This window comes from Tubulanus polymorphus, chromosome 7 (assembly GCF_964204645.1).
Source record: "Tubulanus polymorphus chromosome 7, tnTubPoly1.2, whole genome shotgun sequence".
NCBI classification, from domain to species: Eukaryota; Metazoa; Nemertea; class Palaeonemertea; order Tubulaniformes; family Tubulanidae; genus Tubulanus; species Tubulanus polymorphus.
This window is the reverse complement of record NC_134031.1, coordinates 17,037,399-17,056,090: the sequence shown is the minus strand read 5'-3', so window position 1 is coordinate 17,056,090 and position 18,692 is coordinate 17,037,399. Positions and strand designations below refer to the sequence as shown.

At 40.6% G+C, this 18,692-nt stretch overlaps 2 protein-coding genes across 2 annotated transcripts; one reads left to right on the top strand and one right to left on the bottom strand.

Moving 5' to 3' along the window:
- Positions 1-72: 72 nt before the first annotated feature.
- On the bottom strand, positions 73-17,643 carry LOC141909211 (uncharacterized). The gene is made up of 2 exons (XM_074799597.1): positions 15,815-17,643; positions 73-342 (listed from the first exon to the last, which is right to left on the bottom strand). The coding sequence occupies exons 1-2, from the start codon at positions 17,641-17,643 to the stop codon at positions 189-191; spliced, it is 1,983 nt and encodes a 660-aa protein (XP_074655698.1). The 3' UTR covers positions 73-188.
- LOC141908098 (glutamine synthetase-like) lies at positions 3,543-7,738 on the top strand. The gene is made up of 7 exons (XM_074797934.1): positions 3,543-3,676; positions 5,316-5,555; positions 6,011-6,172; positions 6,285-6,431; positions 6,541-6,668; positions 6,960-7,159; positions 7,242-7,738. The coding sequence occupies exons 2-7, from the start codon at positions 5,381-5,383 to the stop codon at positions 7,528-7,530; spliced, it is 1,101 nt and encodes a 366-aa protein (XP_074654035.1). The 5' UTR covers positions 3,543-3,676; positions 5,316-5,380; the 3' UTR covers positions 7,531-7,738.
- Positions 17,644-18,692: the final 1,049 nt, after the last annotated feature.

Below are 18,692 nucleotides of genomic sequence, written 5' to 3'. Positions count from 1 at the left end.
ACAAATCTTTACAAAAAAAAAAACACCACTCGAAGTTCAACTCGATATTGAGATAAAGACACGTATTTCGAATACGAGGACAAAGTCCAACAACAGTTTTTTTCCATTGCATTTCGAATCTAGTTTTACTATTACCTAAATTCGAATTTATGGTCTGACATTTGTTTTTAGCTAAAAATTGTTTGTATCTATTCGCGCGTTTCGTGACATTCAGCGGTTTTGTTTTTGATAACCGTGGCGGCAGCGTTCTTCCTGCGTTTTCGCTCGGAAGCTCTGTGTCTGTAACGACCTAAGCTGTACGTCACATAGGCCATCGTTGAGCACATCCCCAGTTCAGCCAATCTGAAAAATATACAAGTGAAAAACTACGTTACTAAGTTATCATTAGGGGGAATATTCGTCTCGAATATTTTCGCCGTATTACAGTCGCCGATCGCCATTAGAGCCCGATACGGAACGAAACGTATTTAGTAGTAACCAAATTACTCTCGAAAGAAACTGGTCGACACCGGTAGCCTGCGATGCCCCTATACCTCTCACAAAATCTAATGTACATATTTATGGGTTGCAATCATCAATCGATCAGACAAATAGACTCGTTGATCACCGCGGCTATAGCCCTATTTACGGCGTGGAAAACCGTTGATGCTTCATTAAGTACGCGTTTGTTTTTAAGTCCACAGGGCTCGACGTGATCGACCAGGAAGGCTACTCCGGTATAACCCCCGAGGAGTAACAAAGCGAAATACAAAAATGTGCATTCCTGACGCATGTACATCAAACACCCGCAGACGAACATTTCAAATTTCGAAAAATAGTCAATTATAATCAATTCTAACGTAATGTCGAGGCAATTCTATGTACTTCAGACACCTTTTATTTTCTGAAATTATACATCAATACTGACATGAGATTTTTCAATGAATTAAGCCATTCGTTCAAGACCGGATTACCGTCAATTGCAACTGATCCCCGAATCCATTTCTTTCATATAGAGATTATACTTAGTAACTAAGTGCGGCCCATTTTGTCGAGGGAAGTCGGCAAATAGAACTGTTTAATATCCGTCTGGAACAGACAGAAGAATCAGCCCCTCGAGTGTATACACGCTTCCTGCTTTAAAACACGCAAACGATGATCGGTTTTGTGGCTTCCGGTTCCCAGGGCTAAACGAGTAAGATATTATAGTTCAAATCGACCGCCATCGTTGAAATTAATCCGTTCTCCCACTAAGCAAGCAGCCGGGATGATATCACGAACGTGACTACAGACCTCGAGTTGGACATTTTTTTTTCAAATCAGGTTAGATGAATAAAGTGGATGGTAATTCTTACATCACTAGTACAATTCAATTGAAAGTGGCGGTTTCAACATTGAATAGAAATCTCCATAACATACTTTCGCTAATTTCTCAGCTATACAACGATTCTTGCCTTATGTTAAAAGGTTTTACAATTCCTAGGACCAAACTAGAAATGAATAAAACCCGCATCGAATGATATAGTTCTTATTGCGTATATCATATAGTCAATATTTTCCCCGTCATCTTTGTTTTCATTTCAAGAGATAATTCAAGAGCGCGTTTTCTAAAACTATGAACATGAAATCGATGAAGAGTCGATAGATCATTGGTGTAATTCTGACAGTTTAATGCGAAGAACTAAGTGACTCTTGAATCGGATTTCCGCACTGCACCGAACTAACACTTCATCTAACGTTGAATCGTCTCGTTCTCGGTGACAACTCTTACAACTGTTCGCAATCGATTCCAGCAAACGTTTAATAATCGTCAAAATGATTTTCGTGCGTCGTTAATCAAGTTCGCGTCGCCCGCTTTTCGTACAGGAGATTTCGATTCCGGCGTTCTCGACGAGTAGTAGATAGGAGAAGATTAATCACGCGGGCACCACGAATCATAAGAAAGTTTTTGACAAGTGTGTTGGCTCGGATTATGAATAACCCGGTTCCATATCGTCATCGATTTCGTTCTTAGAACAATGCGATTGTGAATACGCGATATTTTATCAACACGACCTTCATGAATGGCCCATATCCGAGAGCAAAAATAAAGACAAACATTTTCGAAGACAAACAAATCATCAATTGTTGATAAGAAAGATAACAATTAGATTATCTATTATTTATGTTGGTTTCTCCGCACACTTATGCTGCCCCTTTTCTCTGATAGTGTCAATCAGATGAATCAAATTAGAAATCTGGGTCGGTTTCATATATGAAAAGTTCGAATTTCTTAATACTTGAATGAAAATAAACTAAAAAATTCGATTTCAGAAATCAACTGAAAGTCTAAAATGTGTCGAACGAACTTGAATAGATTCCTGAGCGCTGGGAGCTCGACTCGCCCTTAACACAATTTAGAAAATCTACGTTTCAGGTGACGCGGATTGAGTTTAATGTAAGTGAACCCGATGCTCAATTTAATCAACCTCAGATCCGGTGAAGGATATGTCAATATTGTGTCAACTAAATGAAAAACGTCGCATGCGAAACCCGAGAAGCGCCGGCCCTGTGAAGACCGTTTATAGCCAGGCGCGATTACATACTTTTCCGACGAAATTCTGTTGCGCTTAGAATTTGCTTCTTGCCGTTTTACAAAAGAAAGTCTACATGTATACTTGATATATCAAGGAAATATATATATATTTATAAATATAGATAAATATATCATCTTTATGTAGATTTGATTATAGCAGTAGTCATAGGTATTGGCTGCGATTCTCAGAGGAAAATATAATCAATGTTTTTTCATCAGAACAAGAAGAAAAACAACAACTGTTGAGTTACGTCTATAATAGAAAAGACAAAGACTCGGAAACGCTGCTCCTGTTTTGTGCAAACATCGAAATGAAGTTAACTCCAAATGCGACTGGTTTAAGCGACGTGACTGGAGTTTTAAACAAGCAGTTTTTAATCAAGTGGTTTCCACTAAACGCGTCGCTTTAAATGACAGATACCGAATCTGTATGCATCGAATTTTATTTGTGCCAGGACTTCACGATAGCCAAGAAAGTACTTGATTTCAATCCAAACCAATTATTTCGTTACCGATTTGTGTGGGGAAATTAAACTGCGCTTCGTCCATCAATCTTATCAAAGATACCGCATTCCGACTAGAGGCTCATCATTAGGATTTTAGTGTTTATTTATTGTGATACAAGTTATGCGCTTCTCAAGTCTCCAATTTTCAACGACATACGTACAACGCCTTATATATGGTTATATCAAGAAAATTACTAAATCCTTCTCGAATATTACTGTGCATCCTGCTAAGCAAATAATACTCGCGAATCGACTTATCGTTTTGAGAGTTTACCAAGAATCTTAGTGTCTGATGTACCACAGTTGGTTACACTAGGATCGTAGAGCGACGGAGATCACTGGTGGAGACAACCACTGCCAGTGCTGGGTGAATTTGAGAGACACTTACAATGATTGGTTGTTATCGCCATTTCAAACTGTTAGTTCGAACTCACCAGGATTTCGCGGGCAAAATGGTGTTTCAAATATACAAAACCCGATCCGTGACAACGTTTCGTCACGTGATTCCTAGTTTTGCACAAACCACCATATTGCATATGAGGTAATCAGAGTGCACAGTCACAGTCAGTCAGTCACCAGTCGAGACTCCAACGGTATAAACCCAAGAAGCGCAAAGGTATTTTGAAATGAACTATTTATTTTGAAACTTAAATTGATATAACATTGATTTCATTTCCGAAATTTTTCGAACCGAGGCCTTTTATTTCAGCGAGAAGTTTAAGACAAATGTTTCAGTTCTTTTTTTCAAAATAATGTTAGGTAATTAGCTCATAATGAACCGCCGAGCAAGTATAGTGCGTTTTCACCATTTCTCGCTAATGTATATCTCCGAAATGAATTGACTTTAACAGCCAAATTCCAATGGATTGCATTGGATTGAACACACACATTAATGAATTTCTAAGTTCGAGCATTTCTTAAGGCTTTGAATATAAATCAAATTTCCGGAGGGCACTTGATTCCGGGGGGCACTTGATTCCGGGAGGCACTTTTTTCAACGTTTTCAGCCTATAAATTAATTAAACGCGAAAACTAAACCAGAAACCTTTACGTTATACTTGTTCCCATGGATTAAAGCATATGCATGATCTATTTATTAGGTAAATCAGTCAACTGGCTATTGTGAAATATTGAGCCTCCGGTACAAAGTTCGATATTTTCGTAATACATATTATTCGGGTCGAGTGCGCGTTATACTCTGGTACTTTGGACCAGAACCGCCGAAATGCGGGCAACTTGATATCGCATCTGTGTGCTTCGAGTAGGCGAATATGATATCAACCGTTTTTCTCTATTCGAAATTTGATGCTCCAATAGGGTGGCCTCAATCGCCAAGTTGGTGTTGTGAAAGAAATTTGAAAAATTTGCTTATTCGTTAATTGATTATGTTCAGATCATGATCATGTACGCTAACGTAGGCTAAAACAATCGTACTTGTATAATGACACAGGGTCAAGGGGTTAAATCGGACTAAGTAAATATAGATATCCAAGGTCCGATATAAATTACCAATCTAGTAAGTTCAGATTATCAACGACAATTTGCTATAAACTAACGCGTAAATTATTGACATTTGACTTTCGATTAATCGTGGGCCCGCATTGAGTATTGTAACAGCATCGAATTTCACCAATCTGGTGCTCAATATTCGAACCCAGTTGGTGGCAAGCACGTGAGATCCAATTCCCTCTTTTTGGTCTATAAAACTACAGGCTGTTAAGAGCGCACGTGATTCTTTACGTTCATCTCGTGATTCAGTTTGTATATCCCATGATTTAACGATGCACAGACAAAAAAAGTGTTACACACTTTTGTTTTAGAAAATACCGACTCCTTACATGGCCCGGTATCAAAGTGCGATAGAGTACAAAATACTGTTCATAGATCTTTAAAATCCTCACAATTCATTATTCAAAAACAAGGTGCTGTGTGGGAATTATTCAGAATTCAACTACAGTTTTTGACCAGTGGTCGAAAACAAAAACTCAGATGAGTCTCTTTCGCATCATTGAATCACCGAAAATGGATTTTTTGATTTATTTCTGCCCAATGAACCTTATAAATTTGACCTATTCCAAATATTATTGTCAAGCAATATCATTATCGTTACCCTGGATATGTCCCACTTTCACGATAGAAAGTATAGATAGAAAATTTTCACCACGGCCAAGTAGCACGCTCGAATCACGTGCTCTGTGCGCGTACGCATACATTGAAGAGTTCAATGTTTGATTGCTATGACATTCCGATTTTAGGGTTCCTTCGTATGTTTTGATAATTCGGTCTGCGCGAGCGTGTGTGTGAACGATATTAAGAAATTATGGCTCTACAAATCAGACCCGGGTCCCACTTGGACAAGACGACCCTGACTCAGTATTACACCCTGGAACAACCAGAAGACAAGATCCAGGCTATGTATATATGGATCGATGGAACTGGTGAAGGAATCCGTTGCAAAACAAGAACTCTCGACAGTGAACCAGAAACAATAAATGGTAAGTTCTTATTTTGGAGGTAGTCGATTGTTGATTGTCCAGGCGGCAGCTATTGTAGCGCGGAATTGGCGCTAAGGGGTTTGTGATGTTCAAGTCCTACGAAAATTGAAAATACGTTGATAAGCCGCTTCAGTATTTCTAACTTATTGCAGCTTTCATTTCTCTTGAAGAATCTAAGCCGTCGTTTATCGCGCCTGAGGCCGCATTTCCTGAGCAAAATTATTTCAAAATTTCAAAAAATGTTCTGAGGTTGTCCACTGACCCCATTGTGGGCTTTGCTCGCTTCTTGAATATTATTGATGAATTAAGTTCCACTCCTTTCAAATCTGCATTCCCTAAACCAGGCCACTCTACGCAGCACTATACGGTGGTTTTACTCCAGCTCCTCTGGACACGGACGTCGCATCTATTCGCATAGCCGCATAAATACTAATCTTGGCTGCGTGTTATTTCAGACATTCCGATTTGGAATTTCGATGGGTCTAGCTGTTATTTGGCGGAAGGCTCCAACTCCGATATTTATCTGCATCCGGTGGCTACATTCAGAGATCCATTCCGCCGTGGCAAAAATCTACTCGTACTCTGCGAAACTTACAAATACAACGGACAACCGACCGGTACGTCTGATAAAAAAATCATCAAAAGAAGATAATCTTTCTAATCAAAATTCACAAGTCTCATATTTCCGCGTGTTTCAGCCTAGGAAAACATGATCATTTTCTTTTTTAGAATCGAACAATCGAAAAACGTGTAAAGAAGTAATGGAACGAGCTAAGGAATACGTACCGTGGTTCGGAATCGAACAAGAGTATACGTTATTGGACGTCGACGGTCACCCGTTTGGATGGCCAAAAAATGGCTTTCCCGGACCTCAAGGTATATCATAGACCTCGATCCATCAAATGATATATTATCATCATACATGTTTTATCGCATCTTGTCATCAGAATACGGCATATTTCTCACGATATTTCCCTATTTTCAGGTCCATACTACTGCGCTGTTGGTACCGGTAAAGTATATGGACGAGACATCGTAGAGGCCCACTATCGGGCTTGTCTGTACGCTGGGGTCAAAATCGCCGGCACAAACGCCGAAGTGATGCCAGCTCAGGTAAACAAATAAAAAGCCCATTTCGAATTTTTTTTATTATCACTTTCATTAGTAATTCTCAGTCGTATCGTTGTATTGAAATCGAATTTGTTCCGAACGAAATAACATCTGTTAGCTGTTTTTTAATTCGCTATTTATAGTTATAATAACATACATAGCTTTAGTGTAATGCATACCTGCATCGATAAAATCGTATCGTTCGGAGAAAATTGAATTGTAATGGATATATCGTAATAACAATAGAAATATGCGTCTGAATATAACAATGTATGTATTTCGTCGATATTTCAGTGGGAGTTCCAGGTCGGACCGTGTGAGGGTATCAGTATGGGAGACCACTTGTGGATTGCCCGATTCTTGTTGCACAGAGTCACAGAGGATTTCGGAGTCTGCGCTACGCTGGACCCTAAGCCGATGGAGGGTGATTGGAACGGTGCCGGTGCGCATACGAACTTTTCCACGCTGGCAATGAGAGAAAAGGGTGGCGACAAGTGAGTTAAAATCTACTTCATTTGTCATTTACCCGACTGTATCGAATGTTGATTTATGATTTATATTTTTGCAATTTCTTAGAGTGATTGAAGCAGCTGTTGAACGCTTATCAAAACAACACATGAGACACATTAAAGCCTACGACCCCAATGAGGGAAAAGACAATGAACGCCGCCTAACGGGCGCCCATGAAACTTCTAGTATCCACGATTTCTCGGCTGGTGTCGCTAATCGAGGAACTAGTATCCGTATTCCCCGCCAGGTGATGGACGACAAGTGCGGGTATTTCGAGGATAGACGACCCTCCTCGAACTGCGATCCGTACTCAGTAACCGAAGCCCTCGTCCGAACATGCGTCTTGAACGAATAGACAATAAACTGGAAATACGATCCCAATATGATGCATTCATTTATCGATACGAATTGAATACTAATTTACCACTATCATCCCGTAAGAATCTTAGATAAACTAGATAAACAGACGGATCATTTTGCACTGAAATTGAATTCAAGAAATTGAAGTAAACAATTAAATCATTGTCTCTTTGTGTGTAAATAACAATAAATATATGTGGTAACAAAAATATAGATTTTATCTAAACTGAGCTATGAGACAGAGACTTCATCTAAGATATGACACCACATCTTAGAAAGAGAAATTGCATGTCATTTCGATCTCCTGAAAAGTGAGAAGGCATCGTAGCCAATGTACGCGTACGCGTAAAAAAATGCCGAAGTGACTGGACCAAATGTTGCCATATTTTCATTAAGTTCATGTGTGATTACAGCTATGTTCTGTCAAGAACACCTGGTTTTGCTCTCGAGCCGGCGGTAACCGGAGAGTTAGTGATGGATGGCGTTTCTTTCAGTGGCGACGAACGGTTTATCGAAGCAGTAAATTGACCTCGGATCGAATTATCTTCGTATGATTTTTCGATCAGAGGCCGACGACTCGACGTATCCATGTTTCTGATTGACACGTACTCGGGCGCGCGCCGCCGACGCTGCTGGAAATTTATTTCAATTTTCCGGGTTGTAACATTTACACGTTGCCGGAAATTGTCGTTGAACAGACGATTATCGTGTCTAAATTCTCGGCTGAGAAATAACTCAATTTTCTATCGCTCCTATCACACACACTCACACTCGCTCTAACATCGCTAAGTTGCCGCTCGTTCTCTATCCAGTTTCATAACTGGCAACTGGATTCGTCGACATAGTAATCAATTTCGCCTTGTTCGCCGTTTTCACATTAGTTCTAGTAAATTCCTTGTCCGCACTATGCGGCACTCCTGATTTATAGCGACCAGAAAACACGACGAAGACAAACTGTATCTTTAGTAAAGTTGATTAGGTTAATGTTGTTTTTTATCTTGGATCATGGCAATCAGCTGTCGCGCAGTAGACTTTTTAAGACGGTCAAAAAAAAACTAAAGCCAACGGCATTTCTGGTGAGACGGCATTTGATATTTCAAACTACCAACACAAGGGGTTATATCAATAATATGGTAAGAATGATGATTACAAAAAAGAAACGTGGTGATACAATGTACAGCCATACACACTACGGTCGCGAAAATGTCTGTCGTGCCCTTTTTCGTTTCTTCATAGCCCAAAGTAATAATGGCACATTTAGTCGTCCAAAGAAATTCCAGAAGTAGAAAGAACAGGACACATTTTTACAAGACGAGGCAGATTATTTTGAACAAAAGGGCACACCATTCTTCGGGATCTCGTCTGTATTGCCTGGAAACTACATCTCAATGCAGCACATTTTCTAGAAAGCACTTTGCATCAATACTTAATTTATTGTTTGGAAATTGTACCAAAAAGCAGTAAATTTTTACAAAAATTTCTGACCCCCAGCTCGTTTGTCGTTTGCCATTTTCATAAGCTTTGCTAATCTCAAGAGTGGTCGCTGGGTCCGCCCCTGATATAAAACTTCTTCAAAACAGTTCTCCACCTTCTATGTCTTATGCATAATGAAGATTTCTTTTTCCATTTTTCGGTTTCCGGGCACCGTCATAACACAAAAACGTAAAGAAATGTTTAACAAGTAAGAATAATGTGAACAAATGCAACGGATGTTCATACCCAGTTCTGGTCGAACTTTGTTATGTATACGTTGTCAAATTGGGATCAGATTGAATGTAATGAATTCGACACTCGTCAATAGATCACAGCGGAGAAATAGGAAGCATTTGAATCGAGCTAGCAGCGATCAGAGACGGAATTTACAGTTTTAGCTACGAGGCCGGACATGATCGTATCTCGTAGATCAAGCGTAAGCCGACAATGTGTCTCCGCGCGGTTCCATCATTACTTATTATTGTATCCATTACGATGATTATTCATTGTCGTTTAGTCCACCGCTGGGGACGACATCGCGAGCGAATGAAAAAAAAAACGGCACCAGAATACACACTAAAAACTAGAGTTACCTCAACGGACATGGCAATTACGCAATTGTGTCGATGTCATGAACAATAGGGCGGAATATTCATCACGAAGTTGGTGAGATTGTAACGGTTGCGTCACAAGTTTCGTGTGAGAAAAACTGTAGCCAATCTTGTCATATCGTCTGGTTACAAGATTATCTGCTAATGACGTGGCATTTGTTCGAACTGATGACTCGTGATATACTAGCAAAGCGCAAACCACTTTGTTCCCTACATGTCACCCGAAGATAATGATTTAGATATAGAAGCGTGTTCTTTTTTTTCGTCGTTTGTACACATCTGTTACTGGTGACGGCTTATTTGTTAAGACGCGAAAACGATGCCTTCAAACAGCTGTAAGATTTCCAGTATCCGCACGCTAGATTCGTTTCGCGTTTTCCTATATCTATTGGCATATATACACTGCGACTCGACGCCGAAAAAACTGACTGCACGCACGTCATCAATAAATACAGAAGAACGAAGATGTATATTAAACTGTCAGGAAAAGATGGTTAATTTCCCAGTAGAGCGGACACCACCAATATCCGTCTAATTCGCCGCTGGACGACGAAAAGTATAGAAACCGATCGAGAAGAGCCCTACATTTAGCCACGAGATCGTCATGACAGTTTATTAAAAGATCTCAATGGCGACGGACCACTAGAAACACTAAATTACTACTATTTCTGTCTCCTCAAGAGTCGACAGCCTTTCGATCGCACACATACGCGGTGATATTTTCTGCATTACGATTTACCCGGTGCAGGACGTGGCGATATTTTTCGCACAAACATGCGCAATATTTCGCCGTCCGCATTTATAAATAGGACTCGTTGCGTTTTTAACCATGTGCGAGACCTGTTGCTAACCCGTGGTTCTTATTGCACATGCATAGATTCGCCTGCTGTCGGTTTAGCGGCGTTAGCGGCTCGTGATTTCCCCGGAGAGGCGACACTAGCTACGAACGGCGACGCATCCCGCAAAGTCAAAAAGTTATCTTGGCGTCGGTTAATGTTGAAAGAAGATTCCGATCACGAATTTCGCAATGAATCTGAATTAACAAATGGGAAAACGTTGACGCTTAAATCGTGGCTATAAATCACGAATTTGTCGCCAAATAAGCAAGTGCCTATCTGTATGTATATAGTCTGCTTTCAACGATCGATTTGGGATGTTCCGAACAAAACCTTAAAATCTCTGAGGTCTTAGAAATCCATCGCATCTATCGAATGAATGAGCATCAATATTCCATAACGATATCGCGAAGAATGTTCTTGTCTTTGTCTGACTGGATAGCCGGTTTGAAACTCTTCAATATCAAAAGGAATATCAAGAGGAGCAAAATATGCATGTACATAGAAACATGATTTACCAAAGTGTCTACTTATAATGACGGATATCATTTAGTTAATCCCACGCTGATATAACGAAAAAGATGAAGTACGAAAAGTTTCCTTAAAGCTAATAATTTATTGGTTTGAAGTTTTCGACTGAAACCGGATCTTCCTGAAGATGACTATCAGGTTATAGTCGAAACGTCGAATCAATAAATTATTAGCTTTAAGGAAACCTTCGTATTTCATCGTTTCGTTATATCAGTGTGGGATTTTCTGAACTGAAAGGTCACAATTTTTGCTTTGAAATATAGCGTGTTTCATCAAAACGATAGACATCATTTCAATCAGCGTCTGACTTTTCTATTCGGGGTTGATGTGACAACTATATACGTTAAATCTTTACACTGTATGTGCATTAATGATATAATACCCGGCTCGCGTACTCGAATACAGAGGCTTAGTAAATAACAGACCTGCACGCAACTAATTAATTAATAACCTCCTCCAGATATTCCTCTCCTGTAAGCTGTGGATTACCTCCGTGTCGCCTTTTATCTGAGACAATGCATAATGTTATCCCTGTCATCATCTATAATTCCAATACCCATACAACCCATTTTTTACGGGCTGAAGCATTAAACTCGATATGGCCGAAATGTGTTATCGCGTTGAATAACCGTTTCAAGGTAGTGGCTTAGAATTGAGAAGAGCTACGAACTATTTTTATACCTTAAGTGCAGAAACTTCTTCAACCGTCACCCACAGAACGGTTCGATGACTCGGACCACGAAAAGGATGAAATTTGAATATCGGGAATTAACGTTAATTTGAGCGTATATTTTCTCGGTTTGTCAAACAAAATAAACGAAATGCACATGATACTACATTAAATAATGCGGAAAAATAAGAATACATTTTTCATGAGCAGATATGCCACTTAGAATAAGATCGTCTCGTTGATGATGCCCTGGAGCTTTTGTTGTTAGCGATCAAATGACTTCTTGTCGCGGCGCGTTTTCCATTAAGAAACATCGGCCGACTAAATGAAGCAAATATAGATACTATCGAAGTATTACTTTGATCTAGGCTCGCTCAATTAGCTATATTCTATAGAAAATGAAGTGTGCATCGCGGCGCTGGTGCGAAAATTATATGTAAATTGACGATCTTGTCGGCTAATGAAAAAATGACTTACCGCTGCCGCAAGAACGGCAGCCATTTCCTCAGTCACATGCAACGCGATATCTCAAATAAATATGATCCCCGAGCTACACTGGTGTAAAAACTAGAACCGCGCGGTAACGAATACAAAAAAAAGAGAAGAGAAATAACAAGCCGTGAAGGCTGATTGACTGTACTTTCTTTTTACAACGAAAATAAACATCCGTGAAATGCGTCTAAAACGCGATGGATACCATTAGCAACCTTTGGGAAGGTGCATTAAATGTCAACCGAGTGATGAGGCCAACTACCAACTATCGCTGCATTTCGAATAAAATCATTAACCATTCACGAACGAAAGTCACGCTATCTGCATTTTGAAGGGACCATTTGTCTTTCGGTGTTTATACATATAGCGCAGTGATCGAACGAATGAAAGCTATCTGATGGAGGATCTGAACGCGGCGACCGAGTTTGTCCTGTATACGGATATACGCGAAAGAGATCGATGACTTTTTTCGATTCGCGATTAGCCAACAAAATGTTCTCCGTGATGTATTGAATGTCTTTAATTTCCGAACTGTCGTGTTTTACCATTAACGGTGATTATGTTTGGTTTATCGCGATTGACTGTGAAAACTCAATTTCTGCTATGCAACTCCGGTAGGATGCCGCGCTTTATTCTATGCTATACGGCCTTCAGGCGCTAGTGCCAAATAGAACGACGGAAGCGAACATAATGGTACTTGAGTCGAAGATGGCTTGCTAAGTTACTTTATTGCTGATGAGGACCGACGAGTGTTTTTCTGTCATTACGACGATAGCCGAAGTTGAGCAGACGAATTCCCGAGTATCGCGATTCGTGTTGAATACCGACTGACGTTTAACGAATATTTCGAGAGACTTCAAAACACTACTAGTATACACGTAATCTGTAACACCGCATTTTCAAAAGGAAGACCGGCAGTCGATGACGTAAAACCCAATTCACGATCTAAATCTAATTTAGATAAAACCCATTCTGTGTTTCTTGGTTGCATTTTCATACTAAGTTCATTTCGGGAATAATCACGAAAATTAAGCTGAAATTCTGCGAAAACCTGATTAAGACGTTTTCGTCTTATCTCGGTGAATCCGTTTACGTTTGCTAAATCTACTCAGTAAGCCACGATTTATGTCATTATACGGGCGGAGAAAAAAAGAGTCAACGCAACGCACAAAGTCGTGCTGAATGTCTAGGTTAATTAAGTTACCGGCAACGTGAAGCCGAATTTACATTTGACGCTGACAAAGCTTGTATAGTGACATCCACTTGTAAGCCAACATCAATCACTTTTGCAGGAAATTGCGTAATTAAAATGAGAAAAAAAAATGTATTAGGTCTGAGGCGTGACTCGAAAGCAAAACCTCAGCTTGTGTATAAATGTATACGTAAGAAGATTCACCAGTGACTGCGCGCGGATGTCTTTCAGAATCATTCTCATAAACCGACCGCGTCACCTCGACTAGTACATCCCCTGTATCGTGTGTCTTCGAACAGAGTTTAGATTCTTTCCGATACTTTGCTTTACCCAAAAGTACCATTTCGCATTTTTCGCGAGAATCGATTCCGATGAAATTCTCTTGACGGAACTCGCTCATCCCGACATCAAACAATGTTTCTACCTTTCTCATCGAAATAGCGCTCATTTTTCCATTAAGTCGATCTTGCAATGGCCGCGGCGGTTTCTACCCCGGGGACACGAATGACAAGAAATGCCGGATTAAGGAATAATTGCGGCAACTAGAAATAGACAGGATCAATAGCGCTTCAAATGAGAATCCTCTCTGAAACTCCATATACACGAATAAATCTTTGATAAACGGCCAACCGCGGGGGAAAGCTTACCCCACGATAGATATTAAAAAGAATACGTCTACTAATTTTTGTAGCCTAGCCCATAGGATATGAGAGTATTCAAATGAGAGTTTCATCATATGAAATAATGCCACGAGTGTATGGTTTCAACCCGATACTGCTACCATCGTCCTCGCAGCAGGGATTCATCATTTATTTATCATTATCACTTAAACCTTTTTTTCCAAGAGACTTGAACGTCCATGGTTACTGTACTGTATTTGAAACCCTAATTCGATTGATAACAAAATAGAATTTACACCCTAATATCAAATATCAAACCTTATGATGGCATCAGGAAACTGGAGACACCCTGCCTGAATAGCCTCCGTGTGCAGCTATACCGTGGGAGAGTCTCAGAAAGCCAAGGTCCGAATCTCAACTATGCCAAGGGGAATTGATAAGAACAGTGTAATGGCACATAACATGAACGTATATTGGTAATGATTTGAATTAAACATTTATAAGTCACCATCTCAGCTCATTATCAAATTGAAGCCCACAAGGCGTTCGTAAATTGGAAGCACGAACGACACCAATAAAGTTCAATCTATAATTTATTGCTCAATATTGCAGGCACATTAAGTGTCGTTAGGTTGGCACATCTCAAACACAACGTGTGTGCGCGCCTTACAGAAACTCATAAATATCCATTAAGTCGATTCCTGGTGTTTCCCATAAATGGATTATTACGTCCAATTACCAGTTACAATTTCGTCGGCCGGAACAGCTGACTGGCTTTGTCGGTTTCATTCTCACCAACATGGCGGCTTGTTATCTCTCAAATTAACCAAGATTCCCATTCTACACATGCGTGCGGTACGCTTCCGTCTGCAGGCTACGACTTCCGGTGATGACGTGCGAATTTGCATATACGTATGCAAGTCGTTTTTAACGAGATGTCTTTTAAAATCCTAGATCAACCTAGAGCAGTTTGGCAAATATGCGCGAGAGAAAATATGAAATGCCTCTATGGTGCACCACGAGATGTGTCTGACCTCAGTTAGCTCAAAACTCTAGACGATCAAGAGCAGTTTTGGCAAAATTTTGGCGAATATACCCGAGAAAATATGAAATGCATTTATGTTTTCGATGGTACACCACGAGATGTGTCTGACCTCATTTAACTTAAAACTCTAGACGATCAAGAGCAGTTTTGGCAAAGTTTTGGCGAATATACCCGAGAAAATATGAAATGCATTTCCACGCGATATATCTGACCTCAATAAAGGCAAAAGAGAAGACGCAACTGACTAGCGCTAAATGGCTTGCCAACGTACGCCGCTTATTTTTAATGATTGATGTGTTGCCACTGGACATTCGAATTGGTAGCGTGCCTCAAGGGAAATAACCTTAACGACGCCGATGATAAATTATTTAACCAACTATCAGAAGATTTTGTCTGGAAGCATTACAACACTAGAACTTATCCTAATGGATGTTGACACGAAAAAATAACATCGCGAAAACCGTGTTTCCAGTCTCATTTGTAGTATAAGATTTATCTCGACAGTTCCGATTCTCAAACGGTAATTCAATTTCGGTTTCTTTAGCCGATCCTTTTATTGGTAAATCGTTGCGAACGAATCAAATCAAGATTGACTGCTCGCGCCTTAATTGAACAAAATAGCAGGAGTGGGATTTAATTTATCACTCTGCGGGGTGACCATGGTGACTTTTGGCCGTCCCGAATGCGACGGTATAAATTGTATTTAAGAGTTACGTAATCTCGAGGCTTCTCGGAGCTTTGGTCGATATTTCTTCTGATTATCTATTGAAAAAAGGTCTTGTAGAGATAGATGATCATTACTAACTTACCGAAAGCAAGTGTGGAAGGAATACCAGGGCCACGGGTCTACTTTGTGAGTCTTCGCGAGAACACCGTAAACTCCAAACATGGCGTACAGTTGTAATATACATAGTATGAATTGAAACATAGTTGTTAAATAGCAAATCTTGACTAGCTTATGTAGCATCCGCCCTTGTCGAATACGATAGAAACTAATCGTGCTGCAGGCCGATTCGCTCGTTTTTAAGGCGCAATTTTGTTTAGTTTGTTCGACCCAGGTTTTACTATCATCGGAATGTACGTCGATGCTGTCCTTTCTGGCTTTGAATCGTGGAGATCCGGCCTCCGTGTCGGCCATGTAACCGCCATAATCGACGTTTTCGAGAGCACCAATGTTATCAGCCATTTCATCGTGGACGTTTTCGTTCTCGTCTTGAGGTAACCTTTGAAACGACGTCGAGTTTTCTTGCATTTCGAAACAGTTGTTTATTTGAAAGACGAGCCCTTCGAGTGAACCGTGGGAAGAGGAACGGTGGTCTGCGAACGTAACATTGTCGCCGCCCGCCCGAGCTGAAACCGCACTTTCGGTATTTGCGCTTTTTATATCCGTCGCTGGCGACTTTCGATGATGAGATTGCGGCGCGATGGCGCAGGTTTTGGAAGCGTTGAATTGCGAATTCGCGAAGTCATCGTCCGCGGTATAAACGCTCCCACTTTCCAAACTTGAGCAAACTTCCGATAAAGATGGTGACGTCACGTGAGAGGCCACCGATGCGTCATTATCGTCGCTTGGTTTCAGGCTTTGAGCGGTTTTACTTTTGGAGCCATTGCTGCTTTCTGGTAGAGTCGTATTGAGACTAGACAGCGCACTGTCTTGCGTGGCAGGTTCGGCGACCGGGGAGGACTGCCGATCGATCACCGTTATATTATCTTCCGTCATGATTATTTCTAGTTTGGCGTTGTTTAACAGATTGACCTCTTCCGGTTCCTCGGAAACGTTCCTGGCGCGTTCATCCGCCGATGAATCCTTGTCGATATTGAATCGCGTCACGTGACAAGAAATGATGGATGAATCACTGCACCCAGACGAAGATTCAGTGAAAATACTCAACGTATCTTCCTCGTCATTAGTTATCCGTATTTTCGGTCGTTTCACTCGTTTAATGACTCCGTCTTTACGGAAGGCTTCCGGGTCGTTTCTGAAGTGATTGTACATACTGAGCTGTTTTAGGGCTTTCTGCGTTTCGCTGGTGAACTGCGTTATTTTGAAACCCTTGAATATGAAAATCCCGCACAAAATGAAGCCCCACAATATGAACATACTTTCGGTAACGATGAGCATTAGTTTTAGGGACGTATCCAACGACACAGCTACGTCTATTGATATGACTAGCGAAAAGTGGAAGAATATGAAAATGGAAAGAGCCTGGTAGCTTGGAAATCTCCACGGTCCTAATTTCACCTGTGTTATCCGTAGAAATGCCCACTGCAGCAAACTGAACGCCGATGTCAAACTCGGGTGTCCGACACCGAAAAGAACCATCGAGAATGTTTTCGGTAGTATTTTCGTTGACCAATACGGATCGATAATCAAATAGAAACCGCGACACATTCCGCACACGAGTAACATCGAGTTCAAGGTCACGACGTATTTATGATTACGGCATCTGTTGTGGAGTTTCAAAACGGAAATGAACATCATGATCGCCGTGATCAAGAATAACGAACCGAAACCGTACGTATGAAATCCCCACGCCCAGGTCCATTGCCGTTTGGCTCTGCTCCACGTGGGCACCGGTTCCGCGTACGACACTGGTTTCATCGTATTGAACTCTGATTTACTAAGATTTCCATCCATTACTCGTCGGTTGTGTTTCCGTGCACGCTGCTGCATCGACTCCTTTCAAATTCATCGCGCCATATTTTCCTCACATCTTGTTGGACCATAGAAAGCCGATTTCTGAAAAGACAAAAAAAAACTATTTCGATGTTAAATCTAAATGAACCCGATAAATGTTGAAATATTCCTTGGACGCGAACGTAACTAACTTTCTATCGAGTAAGAGTAAACGATAATGAAAAAAATAAACATATTCCGAGGCACCTTCAATTTCATAGTAGGTTTCGTCGTAACAGTGCGCAATCATGTGCAATTTCCCTCGTCGGATTCCTGTCCAGAATTTCCTCCAGAGATTAGATGCAGATTTAATGACACGCAATCACCCTTTCGTCTCGAAATGGTGCTCCGGTAAAAGTGGATTTTGTCTCGAGAATCAATCAAGAAAAATCCCGTGCACCGTTTACAGGGAAGCCATTTCGGATCAACCGCAAATTGCAACATTCGTTTCACGAATTGTACGTATGTAGATAACTTGGTGAACACAACGACATCATAAAGCAAGATGATTAGCGCTACAAGGTTCAAAATGCTTGTCCGTTGGTTTTTCTATTATACCCATAAACATTGCGGCAGACAAGCGGTGTCGTAAATATCCGAAAATTGCAGCGCAGAAAACAACTAATGATCCATGAATACATAATGTATTAGAACTACCAAGTACCAAGTATCAGAAAGAAAAGCGAATATAAAAACGGAAACGGAATAAATAGGGATCTGACTGAAATATAAAAGAACGTCTCTATGTTTTGAATACTAATTGGCATTCTGTTACCAGACTTGAGTGTTTTGTGTTCGGATCCATGGAAAATGTCTGGAAGAACAGGCTATAAATGTTGAAGGTAGTTGAATTTCAGAAGTGAAATAAAGAAAGGCCTCCGGCATCTTTCCGCTGTAATAACACACGCATTCGTCTGATGTGACTGAAGCCTTTTCGTTTTGATGGTTCACTTTGATTCAATAATCACAGGTCTCTTTGTCTCCCTATCTATCTTGCCCCCTCTCTTCAT

What these genes read in the sequence shown, in the direction of transcription:
- LOC141908098 (XM_074797934.1), top strand. Translation starts at nt 5,381, where the DNA reads ATGGCTCTACAAATCAGACCCGGGTCCCACTTGGACAAGACGACCCTG. An exon ending in TGAACCAGAAACAATAAATG is followed by an intron (nt 5,556 to 6,010) that starts GTAAGTTCTTAT and finishes GTGTTATTTCAG; the next exon opens with ACATTCCGATTTGGAATTTC. An exon ending in CCGAAGTGATGCCAGCTCAG is followed by an intron (nt 6,669 to 6,959) that starts GTAAACAAATAA and finishes TCGATATTTCAG; the next exon opens with TGGGAGTTCCAGGTCGGACC.
- LOC141909211 (XM_074799597.1), bottom strand. Translation starts at nt 17,643, where the DNA reads ATGGATGGAAATCTTAGTAAATCAGAGTTCAATACGATGAAACCAGTG. An exon ending in TCCTTCCACACTTGCTTTCG is followed by an intron (nt 343 to 15,814) that starts GTAAGTTAGTAA and finishes TATATTTTTCAG; the next exon opens with ATTGGCTGAACTGGGGATGT.